We start from the raw sequence: 19,429 nt of genomic DNA, 5'->3' as shown, positions 1-19,429 counted from the left end.
TCCATAAAATATTAGTAATAAAACTTTCTGTAAAATAACCTTAGAAATTTCATTAAGTTTAATCTGTTTCACTGCAAACCTTCTGCATAAAAAATGTATTATATATGTTATCAATAAATGCAATTTATGAAGTTCTTATTCCATGCTTGATTGAATAAAATATACAATATGAATGACATAATGCCCTTATGAATGATATAAACTTATGAATGACGTAATGCCCTTATAGATGACATAAACTTCGTACTTAGAATGCAGGTAGCGAATGAGTAACGCCTTATGAAAAGGATTAATTGATCTGTGAAGAAGATTAAGCAGAGTTTTATTGTTAATTTTATTATAGGCAAATATAACTACCGAGCATCTTGTTTAAATGGAGGATTGAACGAGAAGCCCTTAACAATGAAATAAGCTTGGTAACAAATTAAGTAGTGGATCTCTAACATTTTAAAATATTTTTTTTCACAAATAACCGAATAATGATAAGTATAAAGCCAAGTTTTATTGTTAGTTTTTTAATTAGGAATTATAATTTCTACAGGTAAAGTATTTGAATAGATAAATGAATTACTTTACTAGATAAATTAATAACTACCAGGACTTTTACCGGATAAATTAACTTCGCATGTAGCGGATGAATAAGGACATAAACCTCATTTTACAAATAATCGAAAGATTATGAAGACTAAACAAAATATTAATCCTCATTTCATTATAAATAAATTTAATTTTCAATTGTTCTCTTATGATGTTATAAAATAGAAATTATTTATGAATGAAATAAACTTTGTAATCATAATGTAAATAGCGAATGAGTAATGACTTGTAACCGATATAAAAAATAATTGAAGGATAATGATGAAGGTTTGATAATAGGAAATACAATCATCCTATATGTGTACATTCTTTTTCTTTTTTTTAAAGAAAGTATTTTTTTTTATTTTTGTTTAGCATATTATGAATTTCTAAGTTTTTAAACATTTTCAATATATATATATATATATATATATATATATATATATATATATATATATATATATATATAAATGTTAAATTTCCGTATAAAAAATTCCTTTTCAACATATGTAAATTTGAATTCGCAGTTCTTTTATAATTTACATCTAATTTCTTTATATTTATAAAATTATCTTTCTACTAATGATATATTTCTCTAAAACAAAAACGAAATGAAATAATTATAGATTTTCACTTGAATATAGGAAAAAAAGACACACGAAAGATTTTCAACTTCTACTTTTTTCACTTAGATGTATCCAGTAAAAAAATAAACATAAAATAAATTTAATTTAAATATTAAAAGAATAATTTTTAGTTACGCATTAAATATCGGATTTTACATTTCCAAAACGCAAAAAGCAATTAAGATGTTTAAGAGGATAGTGGACATTGAAATAAGCAAAAATAGACGTAAACATGCAATTTTATTATTATCAGTTCATTACCAAAATTCAAGTTTGTATTCAACTAAAATAGTGTTATAAAATGTATTGTTCAGTAAAATAAACATTTAAAGGGTTAAGAGGAAAAAAAGTATATTTTAATGACTTTTCTCAAAATGATATTGTAATTAGATTTAAATATCTTTGAAATGCTCCAGGTGTTTTAATTTCTGAAGAAATGAAATGAAACTGAATATAAAGATTTCGGCCAAACATTAAAAGAAAATAGCGTATGCATTTTATGTTTCGAATTTTTTTAGCTAGTTAAAAGTCAATTTTAGTTCAGTAAAATATAAAATTCCTATGAAAATTTTCTATAAATGTGCATAAAAATATTTCTAAAAAATTAGTATTTAATTGGAGTTACAAAATCAGGCGTATTTTTTATCCAAATAAATTTACATTGGGTAATAAGAAAAAAAAATAACAGAAAGAATTAAAAATAAAATCCCCTGGAAATTTTTGAATTTTTAAAAATTAGATACCTTTTAAATTTTTAAAAAACAACATAATTCGTTTTAAAATGTAAATGTTTTTTTTAAAAAGAATTTTGATGTATTTATATTTTAATATATATATGCATAAAAAATTTCATAACCGTAACTAATTCCTAAAAGTGTCTAATAGAGCCCACTGTTCCCTTAAATTATTTTTATATCTTAAATATTTAACAGAGAAGCAAAATTTCGAAAGATGGTGATTATAAAGCTACTTTACACTTTTTATTAAAAATTGGTATGTAACCAATTTAAACAAATTATCAATAAATATTGTACTATTAAAAATAAATTGACAATAAATAAAAAATGATAAATGAATTTATTAAAGCATCTGAATTACTATATTTTTTCTTAAATGATTTAAAAAAACTGATTTCAGAACATAATTATATCTTAATCCTCATTTTCATCAAGTTTTTTCATTAGAATGCATGAAAAAGGAAAGAGAATAAGAAAACAAGAATAAGTCTTTTATCTCACTCATCTATTTTTTTTTTAATTATTATTTTCATTCCTATTTTAATGGCGTGATTTTTCTTAAATTACTTTTCCTTAACTATTACAATTAATTAATAATGATTATAAACATATTATAACAGCAAATCTATATACTTATAATAAAGCTCAAAGTGTGTGTGTGTGTGTGTGTTGGCGCTCTACAGGCCAGGTCATTTGACATACAGCTATCAAATTTGGTACATGTATACCTTAGAGATCGGGAATGTGCACCTGGGGTCCCTTTTTTTGAAATTTTAAATACAATTTTAATTATTAATTAAAAACTAACTTTCCCTCCAAAAAAATCTTCCATTTTCCCCACCGCCAAATGAGTAAGGCTTCAGTTATTTTTTCTCTCAACAGTAATGAGGCTAGGGTTAACATTTTTCGGCGGATTATTTCAAACGATTCTGTTTATTTGCTTAATGTTTTATGCATTTAAAATTAAACATTGTTAATTAATCCATATTTCAGATTAATTCTGAAGTACTTTTGAATTAAAATAACGCAGAATAAAGGAAATTAAAAATGTATAATTTGAATAGCGTTACCCCAACTGGCGTAGAAAAATTCACGCATTTGCGTTACCGTAACTGGCGAAGAAAATTCACGCATGCGCATTGTGTTCTGATTGTTGGCATGACAACCATATCAACGGATGATTTAAATTATTTTTAGGTTAGTTGCATGCTTTTGTAAGTAAATTGTATTTATGTTAGTTATATATTTTTTGTATATGCTTATAGTTTTAAGTACATCGTTTTTTAAGTAGTTTTTATTAACCTGTTTTCAATGATTTAAATTATTTTTAGGCTAGTTGATTGTTTTTGTAATTAAATTGTATTTATATTAGTTATATATGTTTTTGTATATGCTTATAGTTTTAAGTACATCATTTTTAAAGTAGTTTTTTTAAACCTGTTTTCGATCGATTATTTTAAACGATTCATTTTATTTCCTTAGTGTTTGATGCATTTAAAATTAAACATTGTTAATTAATCGATCTGTTCATGATGAATCTGAGAAAATTTTGTTGACAAATGCTTGAGATATTACATAAATTAAGAAAGATATTCTTTAGTGCCCATAAAGTTTAAACGCTCAGTGACTCTGTTATCAGTAATCATATTATTAAAAAAAATGCTTTGTTTCAGTAAATAATATTATTATATTAATTGCAGATTAATCATTTACACTTTAATTTAAAGCATAAATTCTACGAGGGGTAACAGAAAATTAGAGAGATACATATCACGTTATGACTGAAGGCCTTTATAATATTATGAGTGAATTATATGACTATCGAAATTTGAAGTTTTAAAATATTTTGCTGAAGAATCTATTAAAGTTGGAATTGAGTAAAATATTTAATGGTACGACCGGAGTTTAATCCCCTACTTGGCGCAATTTTTAAAAATCGCCTTGCGAAATGTTCAAAAGCAAAGGAGCAGATGTTCAGTTATAGTGCATAATAAAGATTGCCAGCTTTGGCGCGTTATCGCAACATGGCGAAGAAGAGGGTTAAACTCCGGTTCAACCTATTTAATTATTAAAATTTAAACAAACATTAAGATTGGCGAACCGGCTGGTCGCCAAAGGCGGCTAGTAGTAAATAAACTATTATATAAATTACCTTAATTTTAACCGCTATATAAGTTTAAAAATATTTAAGACATGGAAATTAATATATATTTGAATTGTTACATAAAAAGCACGCGAAAACTGAGCTTCATAATTTTATTAAATAAGAGATATTTTAACATGTTTTTCATAAACTTGAATTTCATAATCTTAGTAAATAACAGATATTGAAACTTGTTTTCCTTAAACGTGAACTTCATAATCTTAATAAATAACAGTTATTGAAACCTACTTTTTAATTTATTTAGTCTTTATTAAATAGGTTCAATTTACAGGCCCATAATGAAAATTAATTTAAATTAAATAGTATTCGATTGATTCGAAATCCTCTCTAACTTACTTGCGTTGTTTTTAACTCGCCTTCTCCTCTCGTGAATTGGTACATGGAGAAGGCCATAGTTGACATCGTTTTTGCCCTGCGAACAATATCGTTGTCCGCGGTTGGCCATTTGTCCGTTTCAGCATCCATTTCTGATGTCAGCTGTTTCATTTCTAAGCCCAATTTGGCTATGTTAGACTGTTCCTATTCCAAAAAGTAAATAAAAATAAGACATTCATATAAACAATGGCATCTCAATCACATGAAAAAATAATATGTGTTATCGGATCCATAAAATAAACTACGACACAATGGCACAAAAGTAGAAAGGGTATAATTCTATCCCATCTCCTTTTTTCATAAGACTTTTAAACCTTTAAATTTTCAAAAAAATTTTATGATTTCATTTGATAGCCGAACATTTTCTGAATATTTTTTTGGTATTGTATAAGTATGTATGTTAATTACTTTAAAAAACAAAGCAAAAACATGAAGTTCAATGATGATTTTTTCAGTCAGAAACGTTCACTTTAAAGTTCTTTTTTTCAATGCTACGTGTTCCACGGGGGACACCACGTAAATGAGTATGAGAAGCTTCCGGCATAGTGATTGGTTCTCGCCACATTTGTAGGAAAACAAAAACGTCCCTCTCATTGATGATGAGACGGCTTCCTTAAGGAAGGGTTGTGCCGTGGCCAGTGATGTCCCTTATGACTAAACCACACTTCCCTTCAGTACTGTTGTTGCAGCGGTCCGGTCATTCAGATTTTTCCATTTGCCTTCCGGAGGGTCAGAGAAGCCAGCTTGAGATTCTCATTACTACAATTTCAGAGCTTAAACGCAGGATTAAACAAAAATGGTCCATCGTATCAGTATGAAATTTTGCATGTATGCTTATATACACATAATAAAGAAAATCATGCGCAATCAAACCATTAGTGATTATACTTTTTTCAGCATTTGGTAATATGCTAAAGATTTTTTTTAAGCATTATCATGTTTTAAGAACATAAAAAGTAAAATGACTCAAGCAAAAGAATTAAAATATGTATCACTTTACATGATTATGAAGTTATGTTCTTTGGGAGTATATTAGTGTAACATTTCTTAATAAGTTATATATTTTTTTGAAAAACCTTGTGCGCAAGTCAATTCTGTCTTCTACATTTTATACGGAATATGTTATTTTTCATATGTATTTTAATTAATAAAATTATTTCATTGACTTAAATATTCATGATTATAAGGTTAAATGTTTTATGTAATCATGTGGTAAAAATCTATTAAGTTTAAGAATATTATTCTTATATTTGGGAGAGTCGCATTTGACCAACTTTTGAGATATGTTTCAGCTATTCAAAATCCTAGGTCCTTAACACAAAGAGATAATTTATGCAATAAAACAAAACATTTTGCATCAGTCTTATACCATTTCGATAATATTGAAAACTGTTATAAAATTAATTCCATCTCAAATATTTAAAGTCAATTGAAGAAAATTGCTTTGAAGCGTATATATAAATTCAAATATTTTATTCGAATCACAGTAACGCAGTTGAAATTTAATATGAAATATTATTATCACCATTTCTCAACTTTAAATTGTTATTATTTTAATACTTTCTTCCGTGTCATTATCTTTTTGGGAATTTCGCATGAAATACCACGAAAAATAATTAAGAATACTTGAAAGATAAATGTTTATATAAAATAATATAAATATTAGCAGAATTTACAATTTTAATATTTATACTGGTTTATATTGCTTACTGGAAAATACAGAATTCTCTGAGAATCATAGTTAATAAATTTAAAAATCGGTCTTCATCTGGAAATTCTATTCTATAACAAAAATTTTGATTATAGAATCAACTATTTCACTAAAATTATTCAATGTATCTTGTAACTCTACTTATTTTGTCATCACAGAATGATAATGACAAAGATAAAATAAATATAATACAAAGATAAAATTTGTGGAAATAAATATTTTTTGAATAACATTTATCGCATATATTTGCAATCATAATCGAAAGATTGCGATATGATTTGATATCTATTGCAAATATAATTTATTGTGTACAAACTAGTTTCTCGGGCATAATGCTTATGCTTACTTTCGATTAAATTTCTTATACAGACCTGATTCCAATGAATTTTTCAACAAAGTATGTTTATTTATCAAATTGTAACACACAAAACAATCTAATTTCAATAGCCTTACGCGTGATCCATTACTCGTGTACAAGAGTCTTCGTAAGGCACTTGAATCCCAGAAGTCCTTTTTCTAATACATAATTAAATATCTAGATAATTTATTCCAAATTGCTTGCTTTCTTTTACGACATTGTAACTTCACTTTTTGATTTTTTCCCATATAAACTGCACAAAAATTAGCACAAACTTTATTTTGGTTTTCAGTAATGAAAGAAATTCAAGCGAATAAATATTAAATGAAACTTATTTCCTTAAGTTTGAATTTCACCTAATAATAATAAGGTTCTTTAAAAATTATGTTAAAAATACGTTAAAATATATATTGTTTTTATTTCTAGAAAAAAAACCCAAGGCAATTAACTTCGTATTAATGAAAATGTCATTATGTAATTATAATTTTTTGCTATATTATTTTCGGGAGTTGTAGAGGAAAATCCCCATATCTCTCTTCATTTTTAATGGTTTTTTTTTTAAATTGCTCCCAGATGGGAGAAATTTTTGAGATGGGGCAATCTAATTTTTTTACAATATATAAGTGTCAATTTTGTTAGCTCTTTATCAAATTATCTGTCCCGTAGAAGCCCCCCTTTCCACATACTGACACAGAGATTCACTTTTATTAAATTATATATAAAAAAATGAAGATAACATATTACCACTGCCTCTCCTTCTAATTATAAATCATAATTTAATAATAATAATAAAAAATTGGCCTTAAAACTTTGATTTGAGCTTTATTATGCATGCGGTCAGAATTAAGCATTATTATGTATAAAATCAAATGCTTAATATTACTATAAAATATTAACACCATAAAATATATAAGGCATTTTATTGCTCAGTATATTGTTAAAAGCATATTATCTTCTCCTTTTATTTATTAGTTATCTTTTAATAAATTATTTTTTGCCTTAAAACTGATTTGAGTGTTATTATGCATGAATTCAAATGTTTAAATATTTACACCGTGAAACCTATAAGGTACTATATTGTTCATTATACAGTTAAAAGCATATTATATTCTCCTTTTATTTATTATTTTAATAAATTATTTTCTGCCTTAAAACTGATTTGAGTGTTATTATGCATGAATTCAAATGTTTAAATATTTACACCGTGAAACATATAAGGTACTATATTGTTCATTATACAGTTAAAAGCATATTATATTCTCCTTTTATTTATAAGTCATATTTTAATAAATTATTTTCTGCCTTAAAACTGATTTGAGTGTTATTATGCATGAATTCAAATGTTTAAATATTTACACCGTGAAACATATAAGGTACTATATTGTTCATTATACAGTTAAAGGCATATTATATTCTCATTTTATTTATAAGTCATATTTTAATAAATTATTTTCTGCCTTAAAACTGATTTGAGTGTTATTATGCATGAATTCAAATGTTTAAATATTTACACCGTGAAACATATAAGGTACTATATTGTTCATTATACAGTTAAAAGCATATTATATTCTCCTTTTATTTATAAGTCATATTTTAATAAATTATTTTCTGCTTTAAAACTGATTTCAGCATTATCGTATAAGCTCTCAGATTCAAGCAATATTATGCAACATTCATATGTTTAAATATTAATACCATAAAACATATAAAGCTTTATATTGCGCATTATACTGTTAAAAGTATAATATCTCTTCATTTTTCCAAACTTAATGCTCGCGTTTAAGTTACCATTAGAAAATATAAGACGCACTTTCCTGACATTTTAAAAATTACAACACCCAAGCGCGTGATATGCTTGCAAAATGCCCAGCACTGTGCAAGAAATCTTGCCGATGTAGAAAATTAGAAAGCCTTAAATGACTCTTCTGAGAGCCATTCTTTTAAATCACAAGAAAAGTGCTTGCTTAACTTTGAAGCTAATTTTCTCACGACATTATTTCTTCTAAACACCTCAGTGAAGAAAGATCAATAAGTGAACTTGAAGTTAATACAGGCTCTAAACATGCGATAAAGTTTTACGCTTTTACTTCATCACTATTTCATTCTCGTGGAACTTTGGAAGAAAAAAGAAACAAATTGTTATGTCTTTCTTGAAATACAAGGTAATGCTTTAGTTTGCTGTAGCCGATGATGGCTTTATTGTTTCGTTAATTTAGATCCGCATGTGTCCAATACTTTATTTAAAGAGAGTTTAAAGAATGCAGATGTGGATTCAGAGACTCTTTAAATAATTAAAACAGAATAAAGATAGAAGAATGTAATGGAATAATTCTATTCAAATATGCGTTGTTTCATTTTATACGTACAAATCTGATGTTTTGAATAATGAATCGAGAGATTTATGGAATATGCATCAATTCTAGCAATTTTGAAAAATAATTTTAATGAAATTAAAAGATAAATACATTTACCTAAAAATATCAGATTTATTCATTTTTAATTGCCATTGTGTAATCATAGTCCTTATTTGGTTAAATAAAGCAAAATTACATGCTTTCTAAAAAGGAAATTAGAAACAATGATAATAGTTTATAGAATTTACTTTTTATGATTCGATTATTTTGTTACACGCGCAAGTGCGTGCTGTGAAATACAGAAGAAACGGAATTTAGCTATTTCAAAACAGAATTCTTTTGAAATTAAAAACTTATATTGAAATAATTTTTAGTATTTGAATTCCCCATTAGAACGCATTCGCGTTTTTTTCAACTTCGTTCAAAAAACAGTATTAACGCGTAATTCCGTTCGTATTTACTATGCGAAAATAACGTTTGAGTCAATGTGGTCCAAACATTAAATGCAACCTATGTTCATTATATACTGTATTCAAAGTCTCCAGCGCCGTTTATCCGTTATATTTTCAGAAAAAATATAAGGCTGCAATAATATAATAAAAATATTTTTAATTGAATAAACTTGATATAATTTAAAAAGATAATTAAAAATATATCTGGGTGTAAAGCTTACAGTTCTGAAAAACAGGAAAACAAATTGAATATATTTTTTAAATCTTAATTCCTTTTGCCTTATAATTGGACAAACATATGCCACATGGAATTTTTAATTTTTTTTTATGTGTCTTGAACAAAATATTTTACTTACTATCGTTTTTTGATGAACATAGCCTGAGTCATATGCATCTATAACTCTAATATAAATTGATAGTCGATGTTAATCATAAATAAATTTGTTTTTATACGAAAACTGAATTCTTACACATATTCATGTCAGTATATCCTCGATGAATACGAAACTAAAAATTATTTGTGCTACCTGGTACACAAGATTAACATTACATTTTTAGTTATTTATCAAATTTTGAACAAAATCATAAAGAACAAATCTGACTGTAAGAGTAAAAGTGAACATGAAAACGACAAAATATAAAAAGTTAGATAAATAAAATTAGCGTACAGGTCTGGCTCTAATACTAAGTTCCTTGAGAATTTGGAATCGAATATCTATAAGAGAGTTAAACATTTATCGGACGGAACGTTCACGTGTTTATAAAATTAATAATTCAAATACATAATGACTTAAAAATATGAAATGTATGATGTAATCCTACGACTACCATAATAGTTCTATGCCAAATTTTGGCTTTAATCTGGTGAAGGAAATGCGTTCAAAGTACAAATTCGGTTTTCAGGTATTTGCATATTAACCGTACACCAGGAATTAATCATCGAATAAAATCGCCAAACATTAATATTGCTCGCTAATATTCGTAGCTTTATCCAAATGTCGAAAGTTATAAGCAGGGGGTGGAGAACAGACCTTTATTATATAGAATATACTAGGAAGTCTTGAGAAGACCACTCAACTGGTTCAAAATGTACTCCGTTTCTTGCTACTTCTTTTAAAGATATTGCACGAAACGGATTACATAATAACACATAAATAATACAGATAATTCCGTACCTCAGCGTCTAGTTTGGTGGGCTGCCCTGGAACAGCTAGCTGATTGGTTGTCACAATGCTCTTTGGCACAGTGGAGTGATTGTTCGGATTGCTCGGAGACTGATGACTCGTCTGCTGTCTCTGAAAATAATGGATGCATTTCAGTGAGATTTGGGACAAAACTATTTTAAGAATAATTGTAGGAATAAGTTGACAGTGAAACGTATGAAAAATATTTGGTTCATTATGATTGCTAAAAAATATGTTTGTTTTTTCTCAAATTCCATTCGAAAATCGAAAAGGGGAAAATCAGAGGAAGAATGTAATTCATCATCTTTACAAACATAGCTACTTTCAATCGTAATCAAAGCAAAAATCCAGACATTTGTTATATAACAGATCAGGATTTCCTCCAGTGATATGAGATGATTACTAAGAGAGCTTTTTTTTTCCCTCAAGCTCAATAGAAGCATCAAAAAGGCAAGATCAGACGAAGAATTTAATTTATTATCTAATTTATTATCTTTATTACAAACATAGCTATTTTAAAACGTAATCCAAAATTCAACTCTTATTTATACAAATGAGCAGGGTTTCCGGTATGCTCCTTAAAGATGATTGCTTCCAGTAATGTTAAATGGCACTTAATGTTTCTCTGAAGGCCCTCATTAGTCTGGAAGCTTTCGTTCTAGCCATTTCTATACTTCAGATGAGAGATGAAAAATGTCTGATTTAAGCCTGTTCACAAGAAATCAGGAAAAAAAATATCTGTATTAACAAAATATATCGTTTAACGAAATGATTTCATGATTCAGATGAAATGGAGCATGATGGAAATACTGGCAACGAGCGAATTGCCTAGTGTACAAAAAATGAGAATGTTTTTGAATATCTGATTCGTATAATTAATTCCCTTAAAAGAAAACTAAAAAAACACATATATAAATCCAAAATTTTAAAGGAGCATTACAGTCACCTTACTTCACAACGTTGTTCGAAGGCAGAATCGAAAACCGTATCTACAGATATGACAAATGTTTGAATTCCATCGAAAATAACTACATTTATATATAACTTTTGGTAATAAATTCATTTTGTTTCCTACTCCCATCTTTTTAATGTTTAATGGAGTTTGAAACAAAGATTAAATGAAATTTGCTATCTCAATAAAGTGTGATTATAAAATTTACCATGGTTGAATATTTTAACTGAAGGAATAGTTTTCAGAAATAGCCATAAGAGCTTTAATTTTTATTTGTTTAAAGGTGACAGAAGATGCACCATAAACTTCATATTACGATTTGTTTATTTTGGTGTTTTTATGTATCCCGCTGATTGTAATGAACACTCCCTTCATTCTCTCTAACAAAATAGTTCTATTCTTGAAATCAATTCTCATGCATGTACACCTATGATCTAACCTCAAAATTACGTGGGAGTAAAATTCAAATATTTCAAGTTTAAGATCCTGAGAATAAAGACATATACATTATGGTATGTAAGAAACGAAGTAATTAACGGCAATTTTATTAAAGTTTTATTTTGACGACAATTTTACAAAAGTCGAGGCTAGGTTGCTTGTAAAAAGAAATGATAGAAAATGAAGAAAAGGGCTTAGGTATAATGATAATCAAGAAAGATAGATATCAAATTCGAGGAAACAAATTTTCGACGAATAGTTTTCAAAATGTTTTAACTCGATATGGGGAAAAAAACACGTAAAAGTATTTTGAATAAGTTATCATTCTTAATAATGCGAAAGTGATTAATATTTGTTTTATTATAACTTTTTGAAGCCTTTAGAAATCTTCACATTTTTTGAATCTGCCAATTTTAGATAATTTTTACGTCTTTTCATATTGCTAGATTTCTTTCAGTCATTTTAAAAATTTATCTTTGAAATTCATCGGAAGCTATTTAGAAACTTGAAGAGATAATAGATGAAATTGAATAAAGTTTTCTTATGAAGTAATCTTCGCTCACATAATGATCACATGATTTGAATTGCCACAAATAGGCCAAAGTTTTTAAAAATTAGAAATTTCATTCTCTTTTTTATTTAAAAATAACTATAATCGATAGTTGGATTACAGATTTTGAATGTGAATTAAATATATTTAAAAATATTGGCATTCCGGACAAATTTTATTTTAAATATAAATTACTGTTATCTGTTTAAAATATATATTTAACTCGAAGCTTTTTCTTTAATTAATATATTTCGGTAGTCCTGAAATTTGTAGAAAAAGGTGCATCATTTACCGCTATTCGTAGAATTTTGTATACGGTCGGCTTCAGCATTCATAAACAGCAAAATAGTTTTAAAGATTTATGTTACAGTTGATTGAAATCCCTTATCTCAATTAAATTTTGGAATTAATATTAATTTAAATAACTTTTTTACTTCAAATAAAAATAAAATTTTGGGCAAAATAATTTAAAAGTCCAGTTTATAGGATGTGGTTCAGGAAAAATGCAGAAATTGAAAATAACATATATTATCAGGCTTTGGTCCTTGTATTATGTTAGTTTTTAATCTCTATTATCTACTCAAAATTAATTTTATATTATGAAATATATATTTTTACTTGTATGGTAGTATTTATGCTTCTAAAATGTACAATTTTTTAGATTTAATTAATTTAATTTATAATGATAAGAAATTCCCATAAATAAGAAATTACCCATAATGTCTTGTGATTTCATTTACTTATCAAATTTATCAATTACAATGACAATATATACAAAAAAACAATACAAGATATTTAAATTATTTCAAAAGCTAATTCATTCAAATTTTAACAGTACATGTTATGATAAATGCAATAAATGGGGGACTATGTGCTGCACTTACTCATTATCACCAATTAGTTCCGTGAATAATCACTGATAATTATGAATTATTATATTAGATTGATAATATTAATATAGCAGTAACAAACAATATAATTAGTTAGTGGGAACTAAGCCACATTTTATTTTGTCATATTATTTTCATGTCAAAATCGATATATTTGAAAACGATAAAACAAAAACTCTAGAACAATATGTTTAAATACTTGTGAGTAGCTCACATTAAATTCAGCAGGTGGATTCGTAGAATAATTCGTATTCGCCACTTTCTCTGGCTTTGCCGTCGAATTTCTGCAGAGTTCGGCGACTTCTTGGGCTAGAGCTGTGACGTCTTGATCAAGGGCTTTCCACACGTCCATGAAGACTTCGACGTTTTCCCTCACCACTTTGCTGCTAGGGTGAAGGAAGAGTGTGTGGCAAGCGCTTAGCACCTAGAAAATAATAGTTCAGAATAGATCCAGAATATTCAAAAGACCTCAGTTATTTTCATTCTTGCTGAAGTTCTTACAGGATAACAGAGTGCTATAAGAATTCAATTCATGGAACATGTTATTGTTATTTTTATATTAAATGGAAAGTATTCAGTCCAATCTTCACAGAATATTAAAGTCCGGTGAATGCTTAGTTCAAGGAAAATACTAAATGAGAATAGATTCGAATTATTGAATGACATGACTCATTACCATTTTTCATGAAATTTTTACAGAATGAAAGTATATGTCAAACACACAATTAATAGAAATAATAGCTGAGATCATATCCAAGCGGTTGCGAATTTCAGACTAAACATAACAGGTAGCTGCCTATGTGGGCTGAAAGGTTTACGTAAATCGATTTTAAAGATATTGTTAGCCTAATTTTCAAACAAATAAATTTTAATAAAATAATTCTAGAAATAATGAAACATTAGGACAATATCAGCCTTTAGTCAATTATAAATCTATAGATTCCACTCTGTTTTAGTGATCTCAATAAATTATTTTACTAAGTATTAAATGTCGGTTTTAGTAATATTGTGCACAAATATAAATACTGCGCATTCATGAGGCATAATAAATAAATAAAATATATGCCTCTTAAGAAAGACACTAAAATAAAAATAAATAAAAAAAACTACATTAGAAGACGATCGATATTTCAAAAGCTATAGTGTGGAAACCGACTCCAAAATAAAACTACATTAGCAGACGATAGATAAGGGAAAAACTACACTGTGAAAGCCGACTTCAAAATAAAACTACATTAATAGACGATAGATATTTCAAAAGCTGTTCTGTGAAAGCCGACTACAAAATAAAAAAGGGATATTTCGCCAATTTGTTGCCTACGCATTTTGAGGCTTCAACAATGTGTTGCCTTCAAATAACTTCAAAAACCGCAAGCCAAAACAACATCATGTTCTCACATGATAAAATATGTTTTAAAATAAATCATAAACCTATTCTTAGTTTAAAATTGTTTTGAAATGTGAAATTAAATTGTCCAGCTTATAAAAGAAGGATACCAAAGTGCGCATTAAATATGACCGCGAATTGTCTTAATCCGGCTACTAAGTATTCTACAGCAACAATTGTTGCTAGTTTTTGTGAAATTTCCCTCTTTTAGTTTTCTTTTTGCAATTACTTAGAATACTTTATTCCTCGAAGAATATCTTGGTTCTTGAAAAATAAACATTGGAACAAACTTCTGTGCAAGAAAATAATAATTTATTTATACATTTAACAACTTTACAAAACCATAATGTTATATCCATATAGCACGTCTTGGTGCCCAATGTTGTACAATATTGAGCAATATTATATAGTATTTTTTTTAGTATTTAATATTCAACAATATTATATAATATTGCAGTATTGTTTAATATCATATGATATTGATCTATATAAGTTTGCCGGGTGGATAGTGTGCAAATGCCTTTTTAACCTAAATGCTGAATATATGAGTTATCCGGAAAGGATAACAGATTATTCCATCACTATTTTATTGCACTCTTTTATCATAAAATTGAGCATGTCCTCCCCCCCCCCATTAAGTCTAACCATCTATGAGGCAGAGACATCACTGTTTTGAAAATACGACAAAGCTGTTTCGTAGAAGACTGAGATAATGATTTAGAAATCGATTGGCCGGATCTATGTGAATACCTCTTAATTACTTCTTTTAAATAAATATAATTTGTCAATCACACGTTTGTGATCTACACAGAGAAGGAATCTTGAATGGGCCAGTAGTGAAAACAAGGGCAAAGTCACTATTGTTGTTTTGAAGTAAAATAAGCGTTGAGCATTCAACAAGGATATGAAAAACGTTATTCCACAGTCACAATGCGGGCATGTTGGCAATTGATCATTTAATAACAGATGTCTATGTGTGAATCTATTGTGACTGATTCTCAGACGAGTTAAAACTGTGTCATGTTTTCTATAATTCAAAGAAGGCCAGTTTTCTATGATAGGCTTGCAAGTATGAAGTTTTTTTAGAGTTTCCGAATCCCACTGAATTTGCTAGTTTTTGTAAAGACAGATTTTTGCCTGTTTCTTCAAATCGCATGCAGGTATGGGTGTTTCTAAGAAATGAGTTGCAGATTTGGCACTTTTATCAGCCTGCTCATTCCAACATATTCCCACATGGGATGTGTGGGAATGAGCATTAGGAAAGGTTCACCATCTATCATTAGGAAATACATCGTATATCAATCAACAATTTTAATGCATTCTTCCGAAACCAGGAAGACAGTGAATTATACAATAATTTCTCTTCCTCGGAAATGAAGTTGTTTTGGTGCAGTCTTAGTTTGATGAATGGACTGAAGAAATATTTATTTACTCAACAAAGGAGAAACATGTATTTTATAAATTGAAAAGACATGTACGTTGCACTTTTCAATTTAATATTTGACAATTCATATGAAAGTGTGTGTGTGTGTGTGTGTGTGTGTGTGTGTGTGTGTGTGTGTGTGTGTGTGTGTGTGTGTGTGTGTGTGTGTGTGTGTGTGTGTGTGTGTGTGTGTGTGTGTGTTCTAATCTCACCTGTGGTCCATAGACTTGAAGACAAGCTTCTGTGTTCTTCGACAGGACTTGAACTGATTCTGCACTGGCTACGTGGTGAAGGAGTTTGCAAACCTATGAATGGCAAGTAATAAATCAACTCAATCTTTACTTATATATCAGCGTTTAATATCGTCGTATTGAAATCTGCATATAAATTATTTTTGCACTAATATAATTTAAATGCTTATTTATAGCTTTTGATTAAAGCGTTAACGTACGTTCGTCTGTTGAAATTTCCTGTTATTTATAATATCAAAGAAATTGCCTAAAAACAAATTAATATTTATTGTGAATTGTTCAAATTTAATTAACTAGGGGAATGTTTGATTAATATTCTTTTTAAAAATCTAATTAATCTAAATTCATTGTTGGTAAATTAAATTAAACTTAAACATAATCACATTTTTAGCAGAGGAATAAATTATCAAAACAAAACAACCTGAATGAATAAGCAGTTTATTCATTCACGCTGAGTAATATGCAAAATAATCTTGATTTCAATCCTTTATTAAGAAAATCATGTCAGCATTAAATTAGCCAGCATGATTTAAATTTGAAAAAATGATTATGTATTTTTCATTTTTCAAAATTCAGTTTGGCCTTTTTTGTAAAATTGAAAAAAAGTCTATCAATGAAAGAAGAATACTAGCATAAATTAAATACATACAAATAAGCGATATACTTATTAAAATATCGAGAAGATATGCGTTGAATAATTAAGTACTTCAGAAGCAAATAAATATTTTATTTCTTATTTATTTATTTAAGTAATAAATAAAGTATGATTTCAGAAGAATGTTATGAAAATAATGCTTGAATTAGAATTGGTTTATTGTTAACAGAAATTTTTCAGAATAATCTATACTAATAATAAAGGTACGTGTACGTTTATGTGTGGGTGTGTGCAAGGTCTACAAGTTATACCGTTTGACTTACAACTACCAAAATTAGCATATATATATTAAACACTTAGTAATTTTTTTAAAAAAAATATTAGAATTTTAATTAAATAAAAATTAAGGAAAAAATTCATTGTTTAATACAAAATCTTCCGAAATTATAACAATATAAAAATCATTTTGAAATCATTTTAAAATTTAAGCGATTCATTTTAACGGCACCAAGTTAGTTGCTGCAAAATTCTTACGTCAATTATCTTTTTAAGAAATTTTTACCATACTTTAAAGCAATTCCCTTGGACAACCCCTCGATTGCATACAACATTTTCAATGTGGTCATCTTCCTTGTGTGCAATATTTTGCATCGACGACTCTCGGTACTTTCATTTTGCGTATAACTCACCTCTTTAACGGTTTAAATATGAAATTTCGCTTCATTTCGTTAATTAATTTTAGTTCCAAATGCCTCAAAATAGGAAAGTAATTTTATGTGAGCATCCTAACACCATTCCAAAGCAAAAACAATGCGTTTATTAATGCTGAAAAATTCTTATCGGATAAAATAAAATTTATAAAAGTATTTCCTTAATAAAAAAAACAAATAATATATATATATATATATATATATATTTTTACCTCTTGCAGATGATCTGATTGTTCACTAAACCTTTCACTAAATTCTTCCAATCGGGGGTGATCACCTGTTATGGAAGCGTGTTTTAGCCTGTTTAGCAGAGTCGATTTGTCCATGTATTTGAGTAACTCTTCCGCTTGCTCAAGTGCTGTCGTTTGAAGCTACAAACAAAAGAATGTGCCAAATTAATATATAAATAATTAAATAAGATATTAATGAAATACTAATTAAAAGCAAATTTGTTGTCCCCTATAGGGGTTTATTATCTAATTTAATCGCAATTAAATGAGTGCAATGATTACATTTCGAATAGTCAAAACGTATATAAAGATAAATGTGCATCGAAAACGTTAAATAAACATTTGTTAATGAATATATCAAGAGCATAAAACCGAAGCAGCTTGCAATTATTTATTCTTACAGAAAAATAAATATCTTAATGTCATATCCCTAAAATACACTTTTTTGAGAAACAAGCTCGTTCACGACGTTCTATACCAATTAACTACTTTTTGTCATAAAAACATTCAGCGATTCGGTATCCCCTCTATCTATATTGTTAAAATGCACAAATTCATGCACCTTTAGAAGGGATATTTCTACAATATAATGAAACAGATATATAAATGATGGGCATCTAATAGTAGTAATAATATACCTCATAAAAACAAGTACTATTTTGCATTGTTTAAAAACTTACTAGATTTATATATAGCTTGCTTCTAGAGACATGGAATTACTTGAAACCTTGAATTAATACCAATTCTTCCGATACTTAGAAAGGATTTATTGATTCGAGAATTGGATACTACTTTATGGCATACGATACCGAAGAAATTGTTAATCTGCTGATCTAATATTTTTCGGTAATAAATGAATCCTTGAATTAATAACAGATTTTTTATGCTTAGAATGAAATAATTTATTAAGAAATGGATATTACTTCGTGGCATTTGGTACCGAAGAGATTCTTTACCTATTTATTTAAGAATTTTTCAGTAATAAATACCCCACGGTGGTATCTTTCTCTGAATCTAACCATAATCAAATGGGCTTAAATCTGAGTAGAGGGATCAAATATGAGAAGAGAATTTCGCAAGTAAATTTACATATTAATAACAAACTGCTTCAAAGATTCTTAAATTGAACGATCGTCCCATCCTAAGGATTAGTGAAATTGGTGCTAATTCCATTCATTAAACGCTATTAAAAGCAGGTTATATAAATTATTAATAGGATTTATGCATTGTCAAGTAGTAACTATTTGCAACAAATATAATTATATCAATGCCATCCAACTCTAGGATATCTCTTTTATTATATTTATAATATTTTGATACGTGTTTTTTGTCCAGTTTCAATGCATTGTCGAATGAAAGTACTTTTTCTAGAACGAAAAACATGAGTAAATTTCTTAACAGTCCCTATTCAAAGATGCCTCAATTTAAAACTTTTGTCTCTGGGTATTGCTGTTTCAACAAAGCGA

The 19,429-nt window shown here is 27.7% G+C and overlaps 1 protein-coding gene across 2 annotated transcripts in view; it reads right to left on the bottom strand.

Annotated features, from left to right (window-relative positions):
- Window positions 1–19,429, bottom strand: part of LOC129969129 (alpha-catulin-like) — a 315,460-nt gene that overhangs the window by 6,439 nt on the left and 289,592 nt on the right. For both annotated transcript variants that reach the window (XM_056083550.1, XM_056083551.1), the window contains 5 exons: window positions 17,946–18,104; window positions 16,390–16,482; window positions 13,582–13,791; window positions 10,529–10,648; window positions 4,440–4,622 (listed from right to left, as the gene is read on the bottom strand). In XM_056083550.1, coding sequence (XP_055939525.1) covers window positions 4,440–4,622; window positions 10,529–10,648; window positions 13,582–13,791; window positions 16,390–16,482; window positions 17,946–18,104 — 765 coding nt within the window. The remainder of the gene's footprint in view (window positions 1–4,439; window positions 4,623–10,528; window positions 10,649–13,581; window positions 13,792–16,389; window positions 16,483–17,945; window positions 18,105–19,429) is intronic.

Source organism: Argiope bruennichi, chromosome 5, assembly GCF_947563725.1.
Source record: "Argiope bruennichi chromosome 5, qqArgBrue1.1, whole genome shotgun sequence".
NCBI classification, from domain to species: Eukaryota; Metazoa; Arthropoda; class Arachnida; order Araneae; family Araneidae; genus Argiope; species Argiope bruennichi.
The sequence above is the reverse complement of the archived record's forward strand: the minus strand, read 5'-3'. Positions and strand labels throughout refer to the sequence as shown.